General features: G+C 33.8%; 1 protein-coding gene across 1 annotated transcript in view; it reads left to right on the top strand.

Annotated features, from left to right (window-relative positions):
- Positions 1-21,878, top strand: part of WDFY4 (WDFY family member 4) — a gene marked incomplete in the record, with an annotated part of 362,592 nt that overhangs the window by 112,439 nt on the left and 228,275 nt on the right. Inside the window, 8 exon segments of the mRNA XM_074296119.1 lie at positions 1,303-1,448; positions 5,650-5,761; positions 7,047-7,237; positions 7,563-7,715; positions 9,997-10,070; positions 11,325-11,486; positions 13,517-13,608; positions 15,633-15,732. Coding sequence (XP_074152220.1) covers positions 1,303-1,448; positions 5,650-5,761; positions 7,047-7,237; positions 7,563-7,715; positions 9,997-10,070; positions 11,325-11,486; positions 13,517-13,608; positions 15,633-15,732 — 1,030 coding nt within the window.

Raw genomic sequence — 21,878 nt, 5'->3', positions numbered from 1 at the left:
TTTATGAAGACTGAACTTAGTGTGGGTGAGTCATTAAGGAAGACCTTTGTAACTGGAACATTACATATTTACAACACAACACAAAAAGGAACAGAAAAGGAAATGGTAACATCCCATGGATTTCAAATATATAGCATCACATAATGGAGTGGTATAATACATCGGCAGAGAGAGAATGGACAAGCAGGAGAGCGATAAATAAGTTACATTCCTTTTAATGAAGAAGCTTTTTAACTAAAGTATGCTGTTATCTTCAATTATTAAACAGGCAGACAAAACATTCACATTCTCATTATTGATTGTTGGCTGTTCAAGTAGGGAGAGCATCTCTCTCTATGCGCTAGAAAGTCAAGGGGGTCAAATCCCTGCTGGAAAGAAGAAGAAATAAATCTACCCACTAAAGCCCACTACCTAGTAAAGGGTGGCTCTTTCCTTCATCTCAAACAATGTAAAAAGATTTTTCTATAAAGATTGTCTGTTGATTTATCTGACCTCTTAACATATAGATCTTGTATCACCAGATCCATATGAATTTATCTTGTATTACTCAAGAGTATTTGCATTCAAAGAAACACAGATTAAAAATCCAGATTAGTGTACCATGGTCTGGTAATAATTTTGAAAACAAAACAACTTTTACTCTCGTGCCATACTTCTATGGTAACATTTAAGCAAATTTCAGTCCCAAAATTTCATTAAAAATGTCCTTTTCCAGTATGAGTAGATAGACAATAGCTTTTAAGAGGAACAATTGTGCTGTCTATAAATCTCATTGCCCTGAGTTTATAATACCAAAGTTACTCAATTTGCTCATTATTTCACATTTTGTTTTAGTGAGGGTAGCTCCAGATAATAGAGATTTTTAATGGCAAGGTCATTCTTAAGTGATTTTTCTACAACTTATCTCCAAGAACAGAATGCTAGACCTTACTAGTTTGAATGAGGTGACTTGTCATTGGTTATGAATTCAGTGTATGCAAAATGGATAATTTACTTCCTCTATGAACCAATTTCCTATCTGTAAAATGAAACTAATAGAAGAAGCAGGGGATAATAGAAACCAATTGAAATTTGAAAATCTGCATCCAAATCGCAGTTTTGGCCTTAGACAACAATTTGTTCCTCAGTTTCTTCATATGTAAAAAGAAGAGTTTGGACTACATAACCTCTTGGATCTCTTATGTCCCTAAATCTATGTGACAATAATTAACCTTATAAAATGAGAAAAGCAATCATCAATCAGTCTGTAAGTACGACATGTAGCAAGAGAACATTGGAATGATTCTGAGTGCTTCATTTTAGGTGAGGATATTGGCTGTGAAACCATGACTCTTGTTTTGGAGGAAAGAGTTTCCTTTGGGCTTAATGTAACTAGTTCATCCCTCACAAATGTGTCAGAGATCAAGAATGTTTATAACGAGGTTGATAGCCGCCTGATCGCCAAAGAGGTAACTTTTCTGTCTTCAATGTCCTTTTGTTTAATTTTATAGCTTTATTTTCTTGACTTTTTATTTTTATAGTATTGAGATTAATCTATGTTTACATGCATGTACCCAGACACACAAATATCAACAATTGAATGAGGAAAAACTGATCCAGAGCCAAGTATTTATTAAGTGCTGACTGTATGCCAGCCATTGTGCAAAGGTCTAGAGTTCAAAAACAACAATGAAATTGTACCTATCAAATAATTACATCCTTTCCAGAGAAATAAGGAATTCACATATAGGCAGATACAAAATATGCTAAAATTAAAACAATTTTGGGGTTGGAGAGGGGATGTGGGGAAAAGAGCCATTAGAAGGTGAGGATCCAAGAAAGACCTTCTATGGGAGAGGGTGTTTCAGCTGAGTGTTGAAGGAATCTAGGCATTCTAAAAATGTGCAAATTATAAGGAATTATTCCCCCAGACATAAATAATGGCCTTATAAAGGCATGCAAATAAATGGGAGATGGAATGTAATGGATGAGGGAGAGCATATAGGTCCCTTTGATTAGACCACAGAGTGCGTGAAGGATTATAACATACTATGTCTGGAAAGTTAAGGTGGAGCTAGAATGTAAACTGATTTAAATTCCAAATAGTGGAATCTGATCCTAGGAACCACTTTAACTTTTGCAGTAGAAGAATGCGCAGATCTATGATCTATGATAGATTGTTCCTGATGCAGGACTACAGGCCAGCAAAGAGACTAGGACAATTAAGAAAGCAAAGATGAGTTTGGAGAGAATAGTTTCCAGTTGAGTGTTGAAGTCAGAAGTTAGGTTGCAAGGGATTAAGAAGTGAGAAAAAATGGAGAAAATGGATATATTTGTGGTGCTGTGACAGATTATTTTTTTTTCTAAGCAATTGAACTCCTATTACAATTATGGTAGATTTTGGAGAAATGTTTTCTAATTAACTCAGAGCTGATTGAAAATTAGTTTGAAAAAGATTTTCAAATGATTTCAATTTATTGGTATTTTTCTTTCATTTTCATTTTCAGAGATGATTTTCAAAGTTTATAAAATCTTGTGCCAATCTAAATTTATTCATAGCCTTCATGATAGGAAAATAACTATCTCACAGTTCTATTCCCTGTCATTTTGCCTCTTTTCCCTGATCTTTAAAAATCACCTTCATTTTGCTTTATTTATTTGTGAAAAGCAATTGGGTTTAAGTGAGTTACCTAGGGTCACACAACTAGGAAGTGTTAAATGTCTAAGGCCACATTTGAACTCAGGTCCTTCTGACTCCAGGGCCAGACGCCAGTGCCATCTAGCTGCCCCAATCACGTTCATTTTAACTATCTCTTAACTTTCACAGTTATCAAAATGAAAAATCAAAGGAATAACAATCTAAATGACATTGTCATCATTCTAAAATAATAGCTTGCAAAAGGATTATTGTAAGACTAGTTCATTTCTGTTCTAATCTCACTGAATTTGAGTTAAAATTAGGTAAGAGTTCCACTGTTGGGTCAGCTCTAGATGGTTCATACTAGACTCAGATCAGCTTAAGTCCCAAGTACCTCAGAAAAAATAAATGAATTCTGGAATTATTAAAAATATTTTCCCTATATTTAGCCAATAAGTGAGTCCACATAAAAATAGAGTCAGTAAATAAATAATCTGTGTCTTTTCTCTCTGATGAACTCCACTATGATGAGTAGCAAGAAGCACAATTAATCCATTTTTAAATTTTCTACCCCATATTTATGATGGGATGGTTTAATTTTTGGCAAATTGTGGAATGGGACAGGTAGATAGCACAGTGGATAGAGTACCAAGTCTGTGTGTAGTCAGGAAGAGTTTTTCTCTCTTCATTGACTTTTTTCCTATCTGCCTAAAAATACAGATCACCTGTTATTTAAAATCAACAAGAATTTATTAAGCATTCTACGAGTCACCAGTAGTTGTGCTGGATACTGGGGATATAAATACAAAAGTGAGATGATTCCTAATATCAAGGAACTTACATTGTAATGAGAGGGATTCAATATGTTAACAGATAAATCAATTATTACAGAACTAAATACTCCATAATTAAATGCTAGAAAAATCAAGTTCAAGGAAAGAGATAAAATGAGTCTAACAAATTTACATCTCTAATGGAAAATAGCAATAGCAAGTTACTTCCTCCATAACTTTATTAACTCCATATTGGGCCAGAATTAACAAATATGTCTTAGAGGAATGAGTATCTACTTGACATCAGAAGATTGTAGTATAAGTCCAATCTCTAGTATCTGTGTGATATCAGACTAGGATCTTTCTGAATCTCTCCTTATCTATGAAAAGAGGACAATAAATCATATACTACCCAAATTACAAAGTTTGAAATTCAAATGGTATAATGCATATGAAAGTACATTGTAAACAAAGTGTAGTATAAAGGTTTGCTTTGGGTGGTTTAAAAATCAGTGGCAAATGCATTTATATTTATCCATTTACATTACCCTACCTAGTCCCTCTTTTAATGGAATTCTGTGGTACAGCTCACACTTAATAAATATTATTTGAACCTCACAACAACTCTGTGAAGTGAGTGCAACATTATTCCCATTTTACACATGGGAATTTGTTTAAATTGGGGGTGGAGTGGGGCAGATTAAGTGATTCTCTGAGGGTAATTTAGCAATGTTTTGGATAAGATTCAAACTCAGATTCTTCATACTCTAAATCCAGCCCCCTCTCTACCATATCATAACACTTTCCATGGTGTTCTCCTCTAGTATCATTTCCAACAGGAGATCCTTTGTGTTCCTCTCACTCTGTATTCCTCCCAGAAAATTGTTGCTTTCGGTGATTTCAGTTTGTTTTATTCTTTATGACTTCATTTGGGATTTTCTTGGTAAGGATACTGGAGTGGTTTGCTATTTCCTTCTCCAGGTCATTTTATAAATGAGGAAATTACTTTCCTAGGGTCATACAGCAGTAACTGTCTTAAACTCAGTGGTTCCAGCACTCAGTTTAATGCATTACTAGCTGAACTCTTGAAAATTATCTTGTATTTATTTTGCATATATTGAAGACATATAAAACACATAAATATAAAATTTAAGTTACCTGAAAGCAGATACTTTTGTTTGAGAACCAATATTGTAGTATATGCATACACACATACTATTATGCATACATGTATATGTATATACACTACATATATATACATGCATATATATATGTATATATATATGTACATATATATATACACACTATGCACAATACTTGGCATATAGCACACAGATGCACAGGGTAAGGCAAATAACACATAATGTACTATATATAGTACTTGGCAAATAGATAACTAGGTGAGTGGTGGATAGATGGAGTATTGGATCTGGAGCTAAGAAGATATGATTTCAAATCTGACCTTAGAGGAGTACCAGCTATGTGACACTTGGTAAGTAATATTAAATGCCCATCTAAGTTTCCTTATCTATTAAAAAAGAAAATAATATTCCTTATCTCCCAGGGTTATTGTGAAGAAAAAAATGAGATATTTGTAGAGTGTTTTATAGCTTAAAATTTTACAAATCGCTACACAAATGCTAGCTATTATCATCATTGTTAATTGTTTAGTTTATTATGACTGTCTTATTTGGGGTTTGAACATGTGCATCTGTCCTGCTTGGTAACATGCTAACTACATCCAGTTATATCCAATATGTGAAAGAAACAAATGTTTTCAGATTTAGAACATGATTACGTCCCTTCTTTCTTCTCACATAAAGCTATTATATAACTTGTAATGAAATACTTTTATAACATTGGGTGGAACAGATCAAGTAGATTAGATAATATATTATAATACCCTTGATGCCTTACACACTCTAATCCAAAAGTTGACAGACCTTGAAATAGCAGTCATAGCTCATCTTCCAAAGAGCAATTCAGCTTCACAAAAAGATCCTAAAAGTTTGAATGAGTAAAAGATTTAAGACATTGAAAGCACTTAATTATCATTCTAGTAATTAACCCAGATGTTCAAATATCCTTGGACTTGAGTTTAGACTTCAATATTCATTGCAAGACTCAAGTTAATCTTTCATTGTCTAAATTTTCCAGTGAAGTTAAAAAAAAAAAAAACAACTAATTTCTCCTGAAGTTTCCCTCTTTCCCTTTCAAAATTGCCATATGGTTATTTAGTATTATTTGTGATTTCCTTAGATGAACATTTCCTCCCGGGACAATTCTATGCCAATTTTCTTGGTAAGAAATTCTGCTGGACACCTTTCAGGTCCCCTTCGTACCATTGGAGCAGTTGCTGTGGGTCAGTTAGGTATGTATATCGAGTGAATTGGAATCAAGTTCTGGGAATGAAGACTTCTAAGGGCTCTGAATAAAAAAGTGTGTCAGGTGAGTGAGGCTGCTAATGGAAACTAATCAGAATTTTTCATTATTTTATTATCTTGCCATCTGAAAAAAATGTTCAGTGGATTCTAGGCTAAATATTTTAAATTTTGAAAACATTTTTACACATGAATCCACTTTCTCCCCTATAAAATAGTGTTCTATTAAGAGGGAAGCATAAAATTTCACTAAAACGATAAAAATATATCTAGATAGATAGTTTAGACCTATAATGAAATCCAAACTCTGAGGTAAAATTAAGTAACTGTCTCACTAGTCTTCAGTTCTTATCAATATCCATAAACCAAACCCTGCATTTCTCTTTAGATCCAAATAAAAAACACCTTTTTCATTAACTTTTACCATGAATCCCATTTGCCTCCTTTCATTTTTGAAACACATTTTTAATGATTTTTTTTTTTTAAAATGGTGTCACTTTATGAGACACTATGTCAGAGTGGATAAAAAAGCTAGTATTTCAGGTAGGAAGATCTGGGTTTAAGTACTGCTTTTGATCTAGATTGTCTATGTGATGCTGGGCAAGTCACTTAACCCATAGCCTACCAGAAAATGCTCCAGTTATAAGTTGCAAAGGGTGCTGCTTTGTGTTAGTAGAGGGAATTTTTTCATCTGGTTATTTCCTATCCAGTCCCTATTCTTTCATTTCTTAGTGATCTTAAGCTCTTACAGAACCGTCACTTGTAATGAAGTAACACAGTTAAGCAACACAAAACAACATATTGGCCATGGGTGTCACTATATGCCTCATTTTGCTCTTGTTGAGAAGAGGGAAAGACATCTCATTGCCAGTGCTCTGGTCAGTTCATATCACTGGCCCCCACTTCTTCATGGACATTCAGAAATGGATAGAAGTTGCAAAGAAACATATGGGCTTGATTTGAAGAAAAATTTCCAAAATTTGGAGAAACCTAAAGTAGATTGGACTGCCTTGTTAGATGTTGGTCTTTCTTTACTGAAAGTTTTCAAGCAGAGACTGAATGATCAATTATTGGGTATTTTGTAGAGGGGAATCCTCGCTCATCTATAGGTTATGCTAAATGGATATTTAACTATATCCTGACTCTTGAGATTTTGTAAATACCATCTTTGCAAAAAAAGTTTTTGGAAGCTTCATTGGCTCTTTTAGGTCACTAGATAATTTTTCACGATGCTGAAGTAGAAAGTGATTACATGTAGCCTTGGATTTTCCTTAGGAGTAAGAGTGTTCCATTCCAGCCCTGCTGCCAACAGCCTGAACTTCATCGGTGGACCTGCCATTCTTCTTGGAATGATTTCACTGGCTACAGATGACCACACCATGTATGCTGCCATTAAAGTTCTCCACTCTGTCCTGAGCAGCAGTGCCATGTGCGACAACCTCATGAAACACATCCATGGATACAAGGTAATAAAGCATCAAAATTTCCCCTTGAAAACCAAAGGGGATATAGCAATAAAGTGCCCTCTTGATTGTGTGAATGAGAGCTAAAACATTTTGATGGTTCCTCAAGTCTAAGTGATGGATGAATGAGTGAGTGAGTGAGCAAATGATTAAAAAAATTAGGCAGTTTCTTTTTACAGAGCACTGTGATAAATACTGAAGATGCAAATAGAAAAACAAGACAGTCCCTGCTCTTAAGGGATTCACATTTTAATAGAGTGGGGCAACACATGTAGAACATGTTATTTGCAAGTCAGAAGAATGGGTCTTTTGTTCTTCACTTTTTCAGATATTGACATTGCTCCTCAAGAAGAAAACAAAACTACTGAACAACAGAATTTTTCAGCTGATCCTTTCTGTTGCTGGCACTGTTGAGTTGGGATTTGGATCTTCAACAATTACAAACCTTGGCATATTCCAGCATGTTATCTGCAATTTTGAGGTAAATTAGGGGGAAAGAGTTTCCTATTGAAAGTGTTGCTATAGCAAAAAGAAATAGTGAGAAGAGAGCAAGAGAATGCTCAAGAAAGATAGTGTTGGTGTTATGCGAATTTGATAAATTCTTAGAAAATAAATGATATTTAATAAATGCCTACAAAACATTATAGATTCATGATTTTATCAACATAAACAATGGAGTTTTCATGCCTGTTGATGACTGGTAAACTTATAATAAATAATACTGACAAATCTTAGTAAAGTTTTAAGGTTTAACAGGATCAATAGAAATCTTGAAATTCTTTTCCTCATCCAATAATCCTTAATTATCCTCAATTCCTACCATGGAAAATGAATCCTGAAGACTATGTTAGTAGGATAATTTGGGGGCAATTACAGTAATAAAAATCACATGGATTTATAGCATTAGAAACATTTTCACTCCTTTCTCTTTCCTCCTTTCCTCTAGTAATAAGGCAGCGTAATTTCACCACATCTTTATTGAGAGAAATGATTATATCATATCCATGACTACTTCCTTTTCTTTCCTTTTAAATTTTGATTTTTGCCATTATGAGATAGGTCAAAAGACAGACTCTGCCCTTGAGGTGTTTATCATCTGATAGGGGAGATGACATACAGATAAATATATAGAAAGCAAACTACATATAGGATAAATAGGAAATGTGTAAGAGAGGAAAGCTCTAGAATTAAGATGAGTTGGAAAAGCTTCTAGTAATAGATGGGATTTTAATTGAGATTTTATGAAAGGAAGAGAGATCCGTCAGTAGTCAGTGGAGAAGGTAAAATTCTAATATTTCAATATATCTGTATAGATTGCCAAAATGAGTAACCTTGGTTTTCTCAGTGTTTTAGATATGTACATGGAAAGGATCCCTCTAAGAGGAACTTTGGGAGGGGGTAGGCACGAGGAGGAGAAATGGAAGGTGGAAGAGACCTAATACCAGAAAATCTAGTCTGTCCCATGGAGACCAATTATACTTTGGGGTTTTTTGTGAACTGAAATAATCTAAATGATACCCATAGTGCTACCCAAGTGATACTTCAAGGATTTCAATGCGTTTTATAGATCTGTTTGTACTTCTAGCAGCTCTGTGGGGTGAGCAGATTTATGATTACAAATTAACGATTAATGATGATTAACGATTTATAAATGGAAAAACTAATACAAAGGAAAGGAAGTTGTTAGTTCACAGGCACACAAAAGATAATAATGAAGATAAGAGTAAAGCTAAAGGATCTTGGACTTTCCATCTTATGTCTTTTCTACCAGCCCACTGTACCTATATTTTCTGGATTATTTATATGCTTAAGTTATTTGGTGCTTTAAATAGTAAAAAAGATTATTTTTGATGCATGACTTTCCACTTTGAAGTTTTATTGATCCCATTTGCTTTTATATTGCAATTATTTCCTGTTAATATTCTTCCACAAACATAGACACTGAATGCTAATTTATAACAAAAAAAATTTATAGAAATCCAAGGGACATAGTAATCACATCTAACAATATTTTTCATCTTCTCTCATCCCTCTCATTTGAGAAAAGAAACATTTACCATTTACCATCAGTTTTCTTGAATCAAGATAGGTCATTATATTTCCTTTTAATATAGTTTTTATGTACAAAATTATTCATTTTGCTCTCTCATGCTCCTGTTTACTTTTGTCTACATAAGGTCCTACACAGTAAAAAAAATCTTCCTCTATTTTTATCATATTTGTTATTTTATGGTCCATAATAATCTATCACATTCCTATCTCATACTTTGTTTAATCATTCCCCAAATGAGGGACACCTATTTTGTTTCTAGTTCTGTATAGTTTAAAAAAGGTGTTGCTATGAATATATGTGATGATTGTGGGGGAGACATTTCTTTTTTACTGTGACTTTCTTGGGTTATAAGCCCATTAGTAATATTACTCAGTCCAAAGTATGAACAGCTCAGTATATTTCTTACAATTTCTAAATGGTAACCATGGAATTCTGGAAAGCTTTGTAGGTGTTCCCCACCAACTCCCCTTTTTACAAAAATATATTTTGCTTTTATTCTAACATATTTAACATGTATTGGTCAACCTGCCATCTGGAGGAAGGGGTGGAGGGGAAGGAGGGGAAAAAATTGGAACAAAAGGTTTTTCAATTGTCAATGCTGAAAAATTACCCATGCATATATCTTGTAAATAAAAAGCTATAATAAAAATAAAATTTAAAAAATATGTTTTGATAAAGCATTATGTTTCAAAGTATATTTTTCTTTCAGCTCTGGATGAACACATCAGAAAATCTGGACATTGCCCTCTTTTCTCATTTCATAGACATTTTTCAATCACCAAGGTAGGTTATCCAACAAGAACTTCCTACAACTTCAATTTTAGTCACCAATTTTGATAAGAATTATCAGGAATAAATGAGTTTTTTTTCAAGGAGAACCAGAATATCAGCATCCCATTGTGTTTAGTGAACAAAAAAAAAAAAATATGTAGTAATCCTATTGTGTAACTCTGACTTCAACCTCATCTCCAGTTGTCTTGATCTATATATTTTGCCACTGAGAAATTGAAGTAGGTGACTTTGCACAGCCCTTTCTCACTTAAAACCAATTCACTTGCATATCATGGCATCACCTTCCTGATGTCATGGACCTTTTCGAGAAGGAAGGACAAACAACCACAGACTACTGGCTAACTCTAACAGGCTGTGGAAGCAATTTATGTGTAGAACCCCTCATGTTGTAGGGTGCCAGCTCTTTATACCTTATTGACCTTAATCCCTTTGTACTTCTATGGCTTATTCCTTTTTAAGTAACTTGTAAGCCTCATGCTAATCAGAAAAACAGGAAGACTCATGACTGAATCCTATGAATTCATTACACACAAAATTGGGAATTTTCTATCTCTATTGTTTCTTGACTGTTTGGCCATTGTATATAATGCAACTTGAGTGAAAGGGAAAAAAGAATGAATCTGCTTACTATTTTTTTTAAATTTCTGTTTTCTTTTTAAAAATGGAATTTATAGGAGGAGTAATTTTCTTAGAGTGAGAATATTTTATGGGAACAATTCATGAACATCTTGAAAAAATGATGTTAGTACTAGAATTATTTTAAAATTTTGACTTTAAGATAACATGAACTAATTCACTTTGTGGTTTCAAAAGAATGAGCAAAGCATACACTCAGACAAACTCACTGAAGAATGCTGATAGTTTCTAGGCTATTGGCAAAGTGGTGTTAGAGATTACGTACATGTCTAATGCCTTTGTTGTGAGCTTTATGTGATCTACATTTGTTTCCACTGATGTACGGATTTAAAAGTCAATAATTAGGCCTTTTGTTTGAACTCTCTAAAACATGGCAGTTTCCGGGGAGTGAAAAGGCAGAAGTAGAGGAGTGTCCCTGTGCAGACTTTGGTTTTTGATAACAGACACATATTCAATGAATGTCTGACATTGTTTTGAGAGGTTGCCAAGAAATCATCAGAAGTCAAAGGTCCGTGGAAAAGCAGAGTCTGCAAACCTTTTTAGCAGAAATGCAGAAAATTTGACTCTTTCCAGTAAAAGCTTTTATTGTCTCTTTGCCTTTCTCACCAGGGAAGGAGCCCGGAATGCTGAAATTGCTCACCGGGTACAACTGATACCCAGGTTGCTTTTCCTCTTTAATGACCCCACTCTCAGTCCCACCAAGATCTCCACCATCATTTCCATTCTGGGTCATTTGCTGAAGAGACATTTCAACACCCAGGATGTTATTAGGTAATGATGATGATGATGATGATGATGATAGATTTATTACTAACAAAAAGAATTTTAATGTTGGTTATATGTACACATATGATCTCATTTTCACCTTACAACAACCTTGTGTATTAGCTACTACAGCTGTCATTAATGAGTTAACAGTTAATCAGTTCAATAATTTATCAAAATAAATTAAACCAACTTGCTCTTTTTTGCCAGTAAGATTCCATTTTTGTAGAACTTAAACAGAAAATAATTTCTTAGTTATTTAAATTATTGATTAATTGGTCCAGAACTGTTATTGAATAAGAGCTGAGATTATTAACTGGCATTATGAACACTATTTGTTTTTTGTAATGTAATGTATTTGGAATTCCCAGAATTCTCAGGGTTTTATATGATCTCTGTTCCTATACACATTTCCATGGTCACCATTTTCAGGATGAGCATTAGTCTTATTTGTAATCATTTCCCCTCTCATTCTGCTTTAGAGAGTGGCAAACTTTGCATTGTCTGTCATGGATTATTTCTAGTTTTACTTGAAATATTCAAAGTCCAAGTGGGAGAAAGAGTGAAAAAACCATTAGACCCCAGAAAGACAAACAACAGTTTTTGTTCTCAAGAAGCTCATAGTCAAATGGAAGAAAGAGAGTCAGTACTCATAGTGAATAGTTGGTCACTTACCTCCACTAGCAGAGTAGCCATTTTCCAAGTGGGTTAGCAACAAAACTTTAATTCCTGATTAATTTGCTATTGCTATAGCTTCCTTCCTATCTTCTAGTGCAAGCTGGTCAAATTTATTGATTATTTTCCACTCACAGAAGCTATATTGGTATTAACTCAGTAGATTCATTTAGCTATATTAGCAATGTTTATAAGATTTCAGCTTAAATGGGTTATTAATATAATATTATTAATAGGAATGTCCTTTGAATCTCCCACTTTACCAATGAAGAAATTACATTAACTTCAGATGTCTTTTATATTCAGTAAAGGTCAAGGGCAGAATTTGAAGTGGTTTTCTTGATTCCAAATTCAATTCTCTATTCTCTGGATTTGAAGGAACTTTGGGGCATTAGAAACATCTTTAACATACAATCCCCTTACTCCCAAAGATAGTTCTTTTCTTACTTATAGTTTTTTTCTTACTTATCCTTTCCTTCAAATCATGAAGAACTAAATTTTGACTCATATCTACCAATAAGTTCTGTAGAAATGGAGGGAAATGCCATTGGATTCTAAATGTGACCATTAATTCAGCCTCAATAAGGGGATTGGCCATGGAATCATAGCTTAAAAGCTAGTATTCACCTAGTGCAATCCTTCCATTTTTAAAAATAATGAAACTGAGATATTAGGAGATTAAGTGATTTGACCAAGAAACAGAGCTAATAAATTATAAAGTCCTTGAGCTCATCACTCTAAAAAAAAATCTAGTGTTCTACAGTATACTACCTCTGATAATGCTCCATGATTATGGTAACTATAATAATTGTAGCTGGTATTTACATAATGATTTAAGGTTTATAAAGTAAATCTATTGCTTTATTTGATCTTTAAAACAATCCTGTGAGGTATTATATTCAGTTGGGGAAACTGAGACCAATTGTGATTGAAACCAAGATCATCTATATTAGCATCTAAGGTAATATTTGGTCTCCTTGACTTTAAGTCCATCATGCTATCTACTAAGCTATTTAGTTGTCATGCCCTTAATTTACTTTTGAAACAAATAAATAATTATTCCATATATGATAGAGCAATATTGATTTTCCAATAAATCCTTGATATGATTCACAAAGTAAATTACTGACTGTTTCCTTCCCCCACCACTCTAGGTGATCTAGGTAAGCAACAGTTAGTTAAGTCTTTCTACAAAATTTCTGCAAAATTACTGTCTGATTTTCACATTCTAATTATAATGGAGATCCCAAGTTATACATGAGTTAAACCTAAACAGAAAACACTGCTATGTCCAGAAAAGATACCCTTCAGTGACATTTCTTCTTCTTTCTTCCCCTGCCCCTCCTTTTGTTTCCTTGAAGGATCGGATTATTTATTGTCTATACTCTAAAACCTTCTTCAGTTAATGAAAAGCAGATTAAAATGGACAAGAGTTTGGACTCCTTCATGGAAGGTAAGATTACATTTTTCAGAGTTGTTTTTCAGTGTTATTGAAGTCTCAATAAGAGGATATCCAATATTTATTCTAACAATTTCTCTAAAACACTTAATATCACAAGTAGGACCAGCAGGACAAATAGTAGGAGTACCCAGCTTTAAATCTTGCTTCTGGTGTTTACTACCTGTGTGAACTTGAGCAAGTCATTGAAGTAATCAAATGCCTCTTCTGTACAGGAATGAATCTGGAGTAGCTGGTTACTATTGACTCCTACCAGGTGCTCCCTTCTTGCTTTGAATCTATGATTCTATAAGCCTGGCTTTAAATCTCAGATTTGAAACTTCCTACCTTTGTGTTCTTAAGGAAATCACCTGGCCTTAGTTTCTCTGTAAGGGGCCTTTAAATGGGTGCCACAGCAAATCGGGAGATTGAGGCCCGGAAGCAATTTCTGTGGATATTAGGACTGCCCTTGGGCGGGATCCTGGCCATATTGAGATAGCTTCGTAATGGGTGACTCTCTCGCTGATTGGCTGTGTGTGTTACCTCACAGGCCCTATGTAAGCCCACTGCAGGCAGCAGGCAGGCTCTTTAACCTGGCGCTCTTCACCTTGGCTTCCCAGCCTGGGTGGCCAAGCCAAGATGGATAGCCAAAAGAGGTAAGGGTTTTGGTAGTGAACACATGGGTCTTCTGACCAGGTGTTCACCAGGGAACCAACAAGTCAGGGCATCAGTTAGGGCATTATGTGAGTAGGTATAATAAAGGCTTTTAAGATTACACGTGGTTGTTCTTGAGTGTGCTACCGGTTATTAAGCTAGTAATTGTAACTGCCAGGAGAGCACGTTACATTTCTCCATTTGGAAAATGAAGGGTTTAGACTGGGTGGCCTTTATTTGACATTACTTCTAGTTCTAACTCCTTGGTCAATGATATCTATAGACAAATAAACACAAGCTAGGGGAAGTTAACATTTTTTTGAAATGAAAAATAATAACTCAAATTTGTTTGAAGTACCTTCTAAATCTAATATATATCTATATAATCTCTCTCTCTTTCTCTCTCTCTCTGTATCTCTCTCTCTCCCCCTCCCTCCCACAAACACACACACATACAAACACATACATATGGCACACACCACATGGGCAGAGCTGAAATTTGAATTTCAATAGATCCTCTATATCTGTTTCTAAGAATCAAAAGTGTTTTTCCACAAGGCAAATATTTAGTGTCTTCTCTCAAATTCTTTGTTTGGTCAGAAAGTTATCCTGATATCTAACTTAGTTTACTAATGTTATAACTTAGATATAGCACCATTTATTCTACCTTTAGTGAAAATATAGATAAACTGGTTGCTAACTTAATTACCAATATTATTCTGTGCTTGAAGGTTCAATTCCAATCCACAAATATTTCGTTAAGCACCTAGCATGTGCCAGGTATGGTAGATGTGGAAAATAAGTACAAAATTGAAGCAATGCTTGCCTTTAAGGAGCTTATATTCTATAGGAGAGTAGGGAATACAATATGTATATAGATAATTAAAGGCAAATTATATGGAAATTATTTTCTGAAGGATTAGAATACTAAGAATTAGAAGGAATCAGGAAAGATACTAGTAGAGATGTTATCTAAGGTGGGCTTTGAATGAAGCTATGGATTCTTTGAAGAAGAGGGGGGGAAAGAGTATATTCAGATCCCATCCCTCTATGAAAAGGAGAGAAAAATTAGTCTAGGAAAAAATAGTCAGGGAACTACCAAATGGAATTTTATAGGAATGGAGAGAGAATTAAAGTGAGCAATAGGAAATAAGACTGGAAAGGTAAATAGGAGCAAGACTGTGGAAGACAAATCCTCTCCAAATTGTTTGCCATAACAGTTTCTTTCTAACAAGTTCAGATATATGTCTTGAAAGGGAATGTAGAAGCATCTTCTGTATTCACAGATTAGACCCTCCTCTCTCCACCTGTCTCACTTTCTAAGTTGCTTATCGAAGCCTGCATTCTGATATCTTACTTTAGTTTCTTCTCTTTTCTGTTTGTAGCCGGAAGCCAAACATCTGGCAGAATGATCTGGCTCAGAAACCAGTTACTCGAGATGCTGCTGGATGTAATCTGTTCCAACAAATTTCATCTGTCCTCAGAGTAAGTAACAGTGGGCAGGGTGATCCAGCATGTGGCTAATTCATACATGGAACAGTAAGAAGGCGGTTTCCTTAATGAAAAGATTGACATTTTTGCTACATATTTCTAGCACTGTCAGTAGGAAAATTACACTTTCCCAACAGGCTAATCTAGTCCTTGCCCTAAGATATTCTGAAAATTTCATATAATTGTAATAAACCCTTTTATTGTCTGTTCCCCCTTAAGTCCCACTTTAGTTGTGTCATTCCTTTTTATTTCATCTGTGGAGGGAAGCGGTTGCTGTAAAATTACTTTTCCCAATCTAGAATGCTTCCTGATCTGCCACATAGAATCTTTGAGAGTCACTTGAAACACTGAGCGATTATGTGACTTATCCAGGGTAATACAGATGGGTTGTGTCAGAGAGAAGAGTTCCAGGTTTCTTTGTCTCTGAAGCCAGTTCTTTATCCACTGCACTACATGACTTCATAGTTGTTGAGCTCCCTAATACCTTTGTTGCCTTTCTTTGTATAACCAGCATTTAGTTGACAGCCATGCTTGTTGATGGTTTGTTATCTCATATAACCTCTCTAGAGGGAAGTTTGGTGTGCCATGGTATGCAAAGGGCCACACATGTAGTCTGAAAGATTCCTCTTCCTGAGTTCTAATCCAGCCTCAGACACTAGCTGCATGACTCTGGGCAAGTCATTTCACTTTGTCTCTCTCTGACTTGGTTTTCTCATCCTAGAATGAACTGAAAAAGGCAATGGCAAACTACTTCAGTGTCTTTCCCAAGAAAACCCCAAATGGGGACATGATTGAAAAGACTGAACAACCTCTCAAGATCTCATTTTTCGTATCTCCAAGAGGGTGGAATTAATCTTGATGTCTGAAATTCCTTTCCATCATCTTTAAATTCTTTAATTAAAGAAACTAACCAGGGGCAGCTAGTTGGTGTAATGGACAGAGCACCAGCCTGAAGTCAAGACAATCTAAGTTAGAATCTGATATTCAGGTTCTAATCAGAATCTTAACACTCAGACACTTAACACTTCCTACCTGTGTGATCCTGAACAAGTTACTTAATCCCAATTACCTCAGAAGAAAGAAAGGAAGGAAGGAAAGAAGGAAGGAAGGAAGGAAGGAAGGAAGGAAGGAAGGAAGGAAGGAAGGAAGGAAGGAAGGAAGGAAGGAAGGAAGGAAGGAAGGAAGGAAGGAAGGAAGGAAGGAAGGAAGGAAGGAAGGAAGGAAGGAAGGAAGGAAGGAAAGGAGGGAGGGAGGGAGGGAGGGAGGGAGGGAGGGAGGGAGGGAGGGAGGGAAGAAGGAAAGAAGGAAAGAAGGAAGGAAGGAAGGAAGGAAGGAAGGAAGGAAGGAAGGAAGGAAGGAAGGAAGGAAGGAAGGAAGGAAGGAAGGAAGGAAGGAAGGAAGGAAGGAAGGAAGTTTTAAAAACTTAGGTTCATTTTTATCACTGTTGTCTTCGTAACCAGAACCTATAACACTGTATGCCTTAGCCTTTTCTGGAATCAGGGACTCTTTATTTCAGTGAGCTAAATTTCTTTTCCTCATACAAGGCTTGTTCAGTCTCTTATTTCTGTGATTATATGATATAGGTCATTGGTTCTCCAAATGTGGTCCAGGGACATCTGGAGTTCCCTGAAAGCTTTTCAGGAGTTCTGTGAGGTCAAAACTATTTTCACAATGATGCTAAGATATTTTAATTTTTAATATGGTAAAACATCAACACGATCAATGGATAATTGATCCACACAAACAAAAGCTATTGGAGAGAGGGAGTCCTCAAAAAATTTTGAGAAGGTGAAGGGACCTTGAGACCAAGAAGTTTGAGAATGTAAGGAATGGAAGGGGTACAGAACTCAGAGTCAAAGGATATTAGATTCAAATTAAGATGTTGCTATTTAGAATCAAGAAACTTAGAAGTGATTAGAAACCTTAGATATTATTTAGTCCAACTTCATGTCCATAAGGAAACTGAGGCACAAAAAGGTTTTGATTCTTTCCATAAATGACATAGGCAGTACTACCTTAAGTAACACTTGAAAATAGCTTTACTGCTTTTCTCACTGCCTAAAAGAAGATCTCATTGCCAGGTACTCTTTTATTGCATTTTCTCAGGTATGTTATTTGTAATTTTTAATTCTGAATTTTCTCCTTTGTAGGATAAGAATAAGTGACAGCTATATAGAATTATAAAGGATACTAAATATATGGACTATAAAGGGTTCTAAATATATACTTACTAAAAGTATTGAGTTTTAGTATGACATTTTCTCCCAATAAACCTCTATTTAATGGTATTGTTCAATTGAATCCATGCTTTCTCTTTTTAAATTTAAAACTTTTCAATTTTTTATGTATTTATTTTTAACACTTACTTTTTAAAAATTTGAGTTCTGAATTCTCTTCTTCCCTCTGTTCCACCTGTTGTGAAAACAAGAAATATGATATCAGTTATACATTTGAAAATATGAAAAATTTATTTTTGTCTTAGCCATGTTGCAAAATAGCAAGAAAAATAAAGTTTTAAAAATGTGTTTCATTCTGCACTCAGATTCCATTTATTTTTCCTCTAGAGCATTTTTCATCATAAGTCCTTCAGAATTATCTTAGATCATTGAATAATTCCAAATAACTAAGTCATTCACAGTTGATCATCCTTACAATAATAATCTCACTGGATGCAATGTTCTCCTGGTTCTGCTCACTTTACATCATATGAATTTTTATATGTCATCCTAGTTTTCTCAAATTGCTCCTCATTTCTTATAGCACAATAGCATTCTATCATAGTCATATAACACAACATGTTCAGTTATTGTTACATTGAGGGGAATGTCCCCAATTTCTCATTCTTTGCCACCAAAAAAAAAAAAAAGCCCATAACTGTTGTTGTACTTTTTCTTCCTTCTTTTTTGGATATAGACTTAGTAGTGCCATTGCTGGTCAAAGCACAATTTTGTTGCCCTTAGTTTATTGTCTATAGTTACAGATTGTTCTCCAGAATGGTTGAATTACTTCACAACTCCACTAACAAAGCATTACTGTCCCAATTTTTCCACATCCTCTTTAACATTTATCAATTTATTTTCCCTGTCATATTAACCTATCCGATAAATGTAATGTATGATATGATAGTTGTTTAATTTTTTATTTCCTTAATCAGTAGTGATTTAGAATAGTTTTTTATGTAATTATTGATAGTTTTGATTTCTTTTCCTGAAAACTCCCTGTTCAAATCTTTGACATTTCTCATTCTTATCAATATGATTCAGTTCTCTATATATTTGAAAAGTAGTTTTCATCAGAGAAACTTGCTATAAACTTTTCCCCTAGTTTCTTCTTTTTCTTCTAATTTTGGCTGCATAGATTTTGTTTGTACAATTTAAAAAATTAATGTGAATGAAATTATCTATTTTAATATATTTAATATAAAATAGTAAGATAGTATTTTAATATGAACTTTTAATCATAAATATATAATTATAAATATAAAATTTAATATAAAATAGTAAGATACTTACTATATCTTGTTTGGTCATGAATTCTTCCCTTATCCATAGATCTGAAAGATAAAATTTTCCATGCATCCCTAGTTTGCTTATGATATCACCCTCTGTATCTAAATTGTGTTCCATTTTGACGTTACAATGCTATACATAATGTGAAAGGTTAGTCTATACCTAGTTTCTGCCAAAGTACTTTCCAAAAGCTTAGTTCTTACCTTAATAGCTTAGATCTTTGGGTTAATTAAACTATTGTTTAATTAACTTCTGGTCATTTACTATTATCATTTACAATTGTGCATTATGTATACAATCTATTCCTCTTATAAGTACCAGTCAGTACTAGATTGTTTCATACTACCTTTCTTCACATTTTCATTGATTCCCTTTATATTTTTGACCTGTTGTCCCACCAAATGAATTTTGTAAAGATTTTTTTCTAGCTCTATAAAATATTTTTGGTAATTTGGTTGATATGGCACTGGATAAATAAATGAATTTAGTTAGAATTGCTATTTTTATTATATTGACTTGGTCTACTCATGAGCAATGAGCATTTCTCCAACTGTTGAGGGGAAAAGACTATGTTTTGCCTTTTTTGGTGATCCTTGCATTTGCCATAATGCCTGGAACATAATGGACACAATAGGTGTTTATAATTTTCATAATTTCTTAGATATATTTATCTGGTAGAAAGAAGTTACCATTATAAGGAGGCCAAATGAGTCCAGAAATTAATTATGGCAACATACATTTCATATGATTGCCACGTTGAAAACTGGTAGATAATTAAGAATCTGAGCACATTTGCAAAATATCACAGAAAGGAGTGATGGAAAATTGCATGCAGGATTCCCTCATAAAATAGATGATAAGAAAAGGAGGGGAAAATAAGTTTGTGGAAATATTGGTGCAAATTACAAATAAGTCAGGTAACCCAGAGACCCTTTATAGATTAAAAATAGGAGAACAAGAAATTGAAGAGAAATTGACAGATATACCAGCATTTCTTTAGCAATTGGTGGACCCATCATATTTTGATTCTAACTTTTCAATACCTGACATGATCAGGATAAGTGCAAATGGCACTCAAGAAAATGAAAGTGGGAAGAATAGTGAAGCTTGAACAAATAAAAATAGATGATATTTCTGCTTGAAGACAAAACAGTAATTCCTAAGAGATTGATTATTAAAATTTTTCAATCAGGGGATGAATCTAAAAAAAATAGGAAACCTCACAGCATTATCATCAAAGAAGATAACACAGAAAATAAAGATAATTATCATCTCATATCTCTAATTTTTATTTCTATAACATTTATTAATAATATGCATTGTGAAATCATGTATAAGGAAAGAGAATGATTGAAATTTTCTATCAAAGGTCGCATTTTTGCGGTCATAGTTTAATGAGAAATGAAGAGCATGAGATCCTCTTATATTTATTATTTTAAAATGACTGTGTAGAATAAAATTTCCACTAAAGAATTTCCTATACCATCCTAAAATAATTTACAATTTACAATGCTAACCATATTCGAAGGGTTAAAATATCAGAGAATCATAAATAAAAGTGACACAATGCAGTTTTGTCATACTCAGATTATGGTATATTGAAAATCCCCAATGTCACTGTTTTATATATTTTATTACATTATGAGAAACTTATTTTATGAATTTATATTTTGAATTTATTGGTGTATACATTTAAAATTAAATATTCATTATTTATTGTTCTGAATACCATTATGTAACCTTATTTTTTTTATTTTCTGCCGTGAGCTCATCTTAATCTAATATCACAACTGCCATTTCTTGTTTTTAGGACATTGCCATTATATAATGGTTTTAAAGCAATTTCTTAATTTATATGTAATAGAAGGTTTTTAAATATTTATGTTCCTTGGATGACTTCAATTCTATTCCTTGTGCTGATCCCACACATAAAACCAAAACAGAGAGCTGAGAATGTGACAGGGAGGCATAAAGACAGTGAATGTGTCCTGTCTTTTTGCCCAAGTGTATTTTAGAGAAAGATTATTAATCAAAGAGAATTTCTCCCTGAATCTGGTCTCCCCTTATCTATACCCATTCTTCACAAATAATGAGCTATGGCAAAAAGGTATCTGTCAGCAACAAGAAATAATGATTTTATCATTTGTTTAATTTAAACACTATTTAAACATAAATATGGACATGTTTAACTATTTTTTCTTTTGTAAATTTATAGTATGCAATTTAAACTACAGCTTATTTCTATTTTACTTTCAACCTTTTTATTAACAATAACCTGCAAGAGGCTTAAACTTTGTTAATTCTTTTAAAGAACTTAACTATCTGTCTAACTGGAATTCTTTTTCTACTACTACTAAGAGAGAACTTTTTACTTTGGATTTTTAAAAAGAATAATTTTTGATATCTTCCTAGCTCTTTAAATATTCTTTCATCTTCAAGCAAAATATTCTAGCAAAATGTCCACCAAAATTCAAGCAAGATATTTAGAATAAAATCTTAGAACTTATTTCTATAATCTTAAATTTAATATAAACTGATGGGGTTTTTTGGCCCATTGTTGAGAGGTTAAATGATACCATAAAAAATAACAAGTTTTCGACAGATCCAAATATTGAGGCTAGATTCCAGTTT

Source organism: Sminthopsis crassicaudata, chromosome 2 (genome assembly GCF_048593235.1).
Source record: "Sminthopsis crassicaudata isolate SCR6 chromosome 2, ASM4859323v1, whole genome shotgun sequence".
NCBI lineage: Eukaryota > Metazoa > Chordata > Mammalia > Dasyuromorphia > Dasyuridae > Sminthopsis > Sminthopsis crassicaudata.
This window is presented reverse-complemented; position numbering and strand designations above follow the sequence as displayed.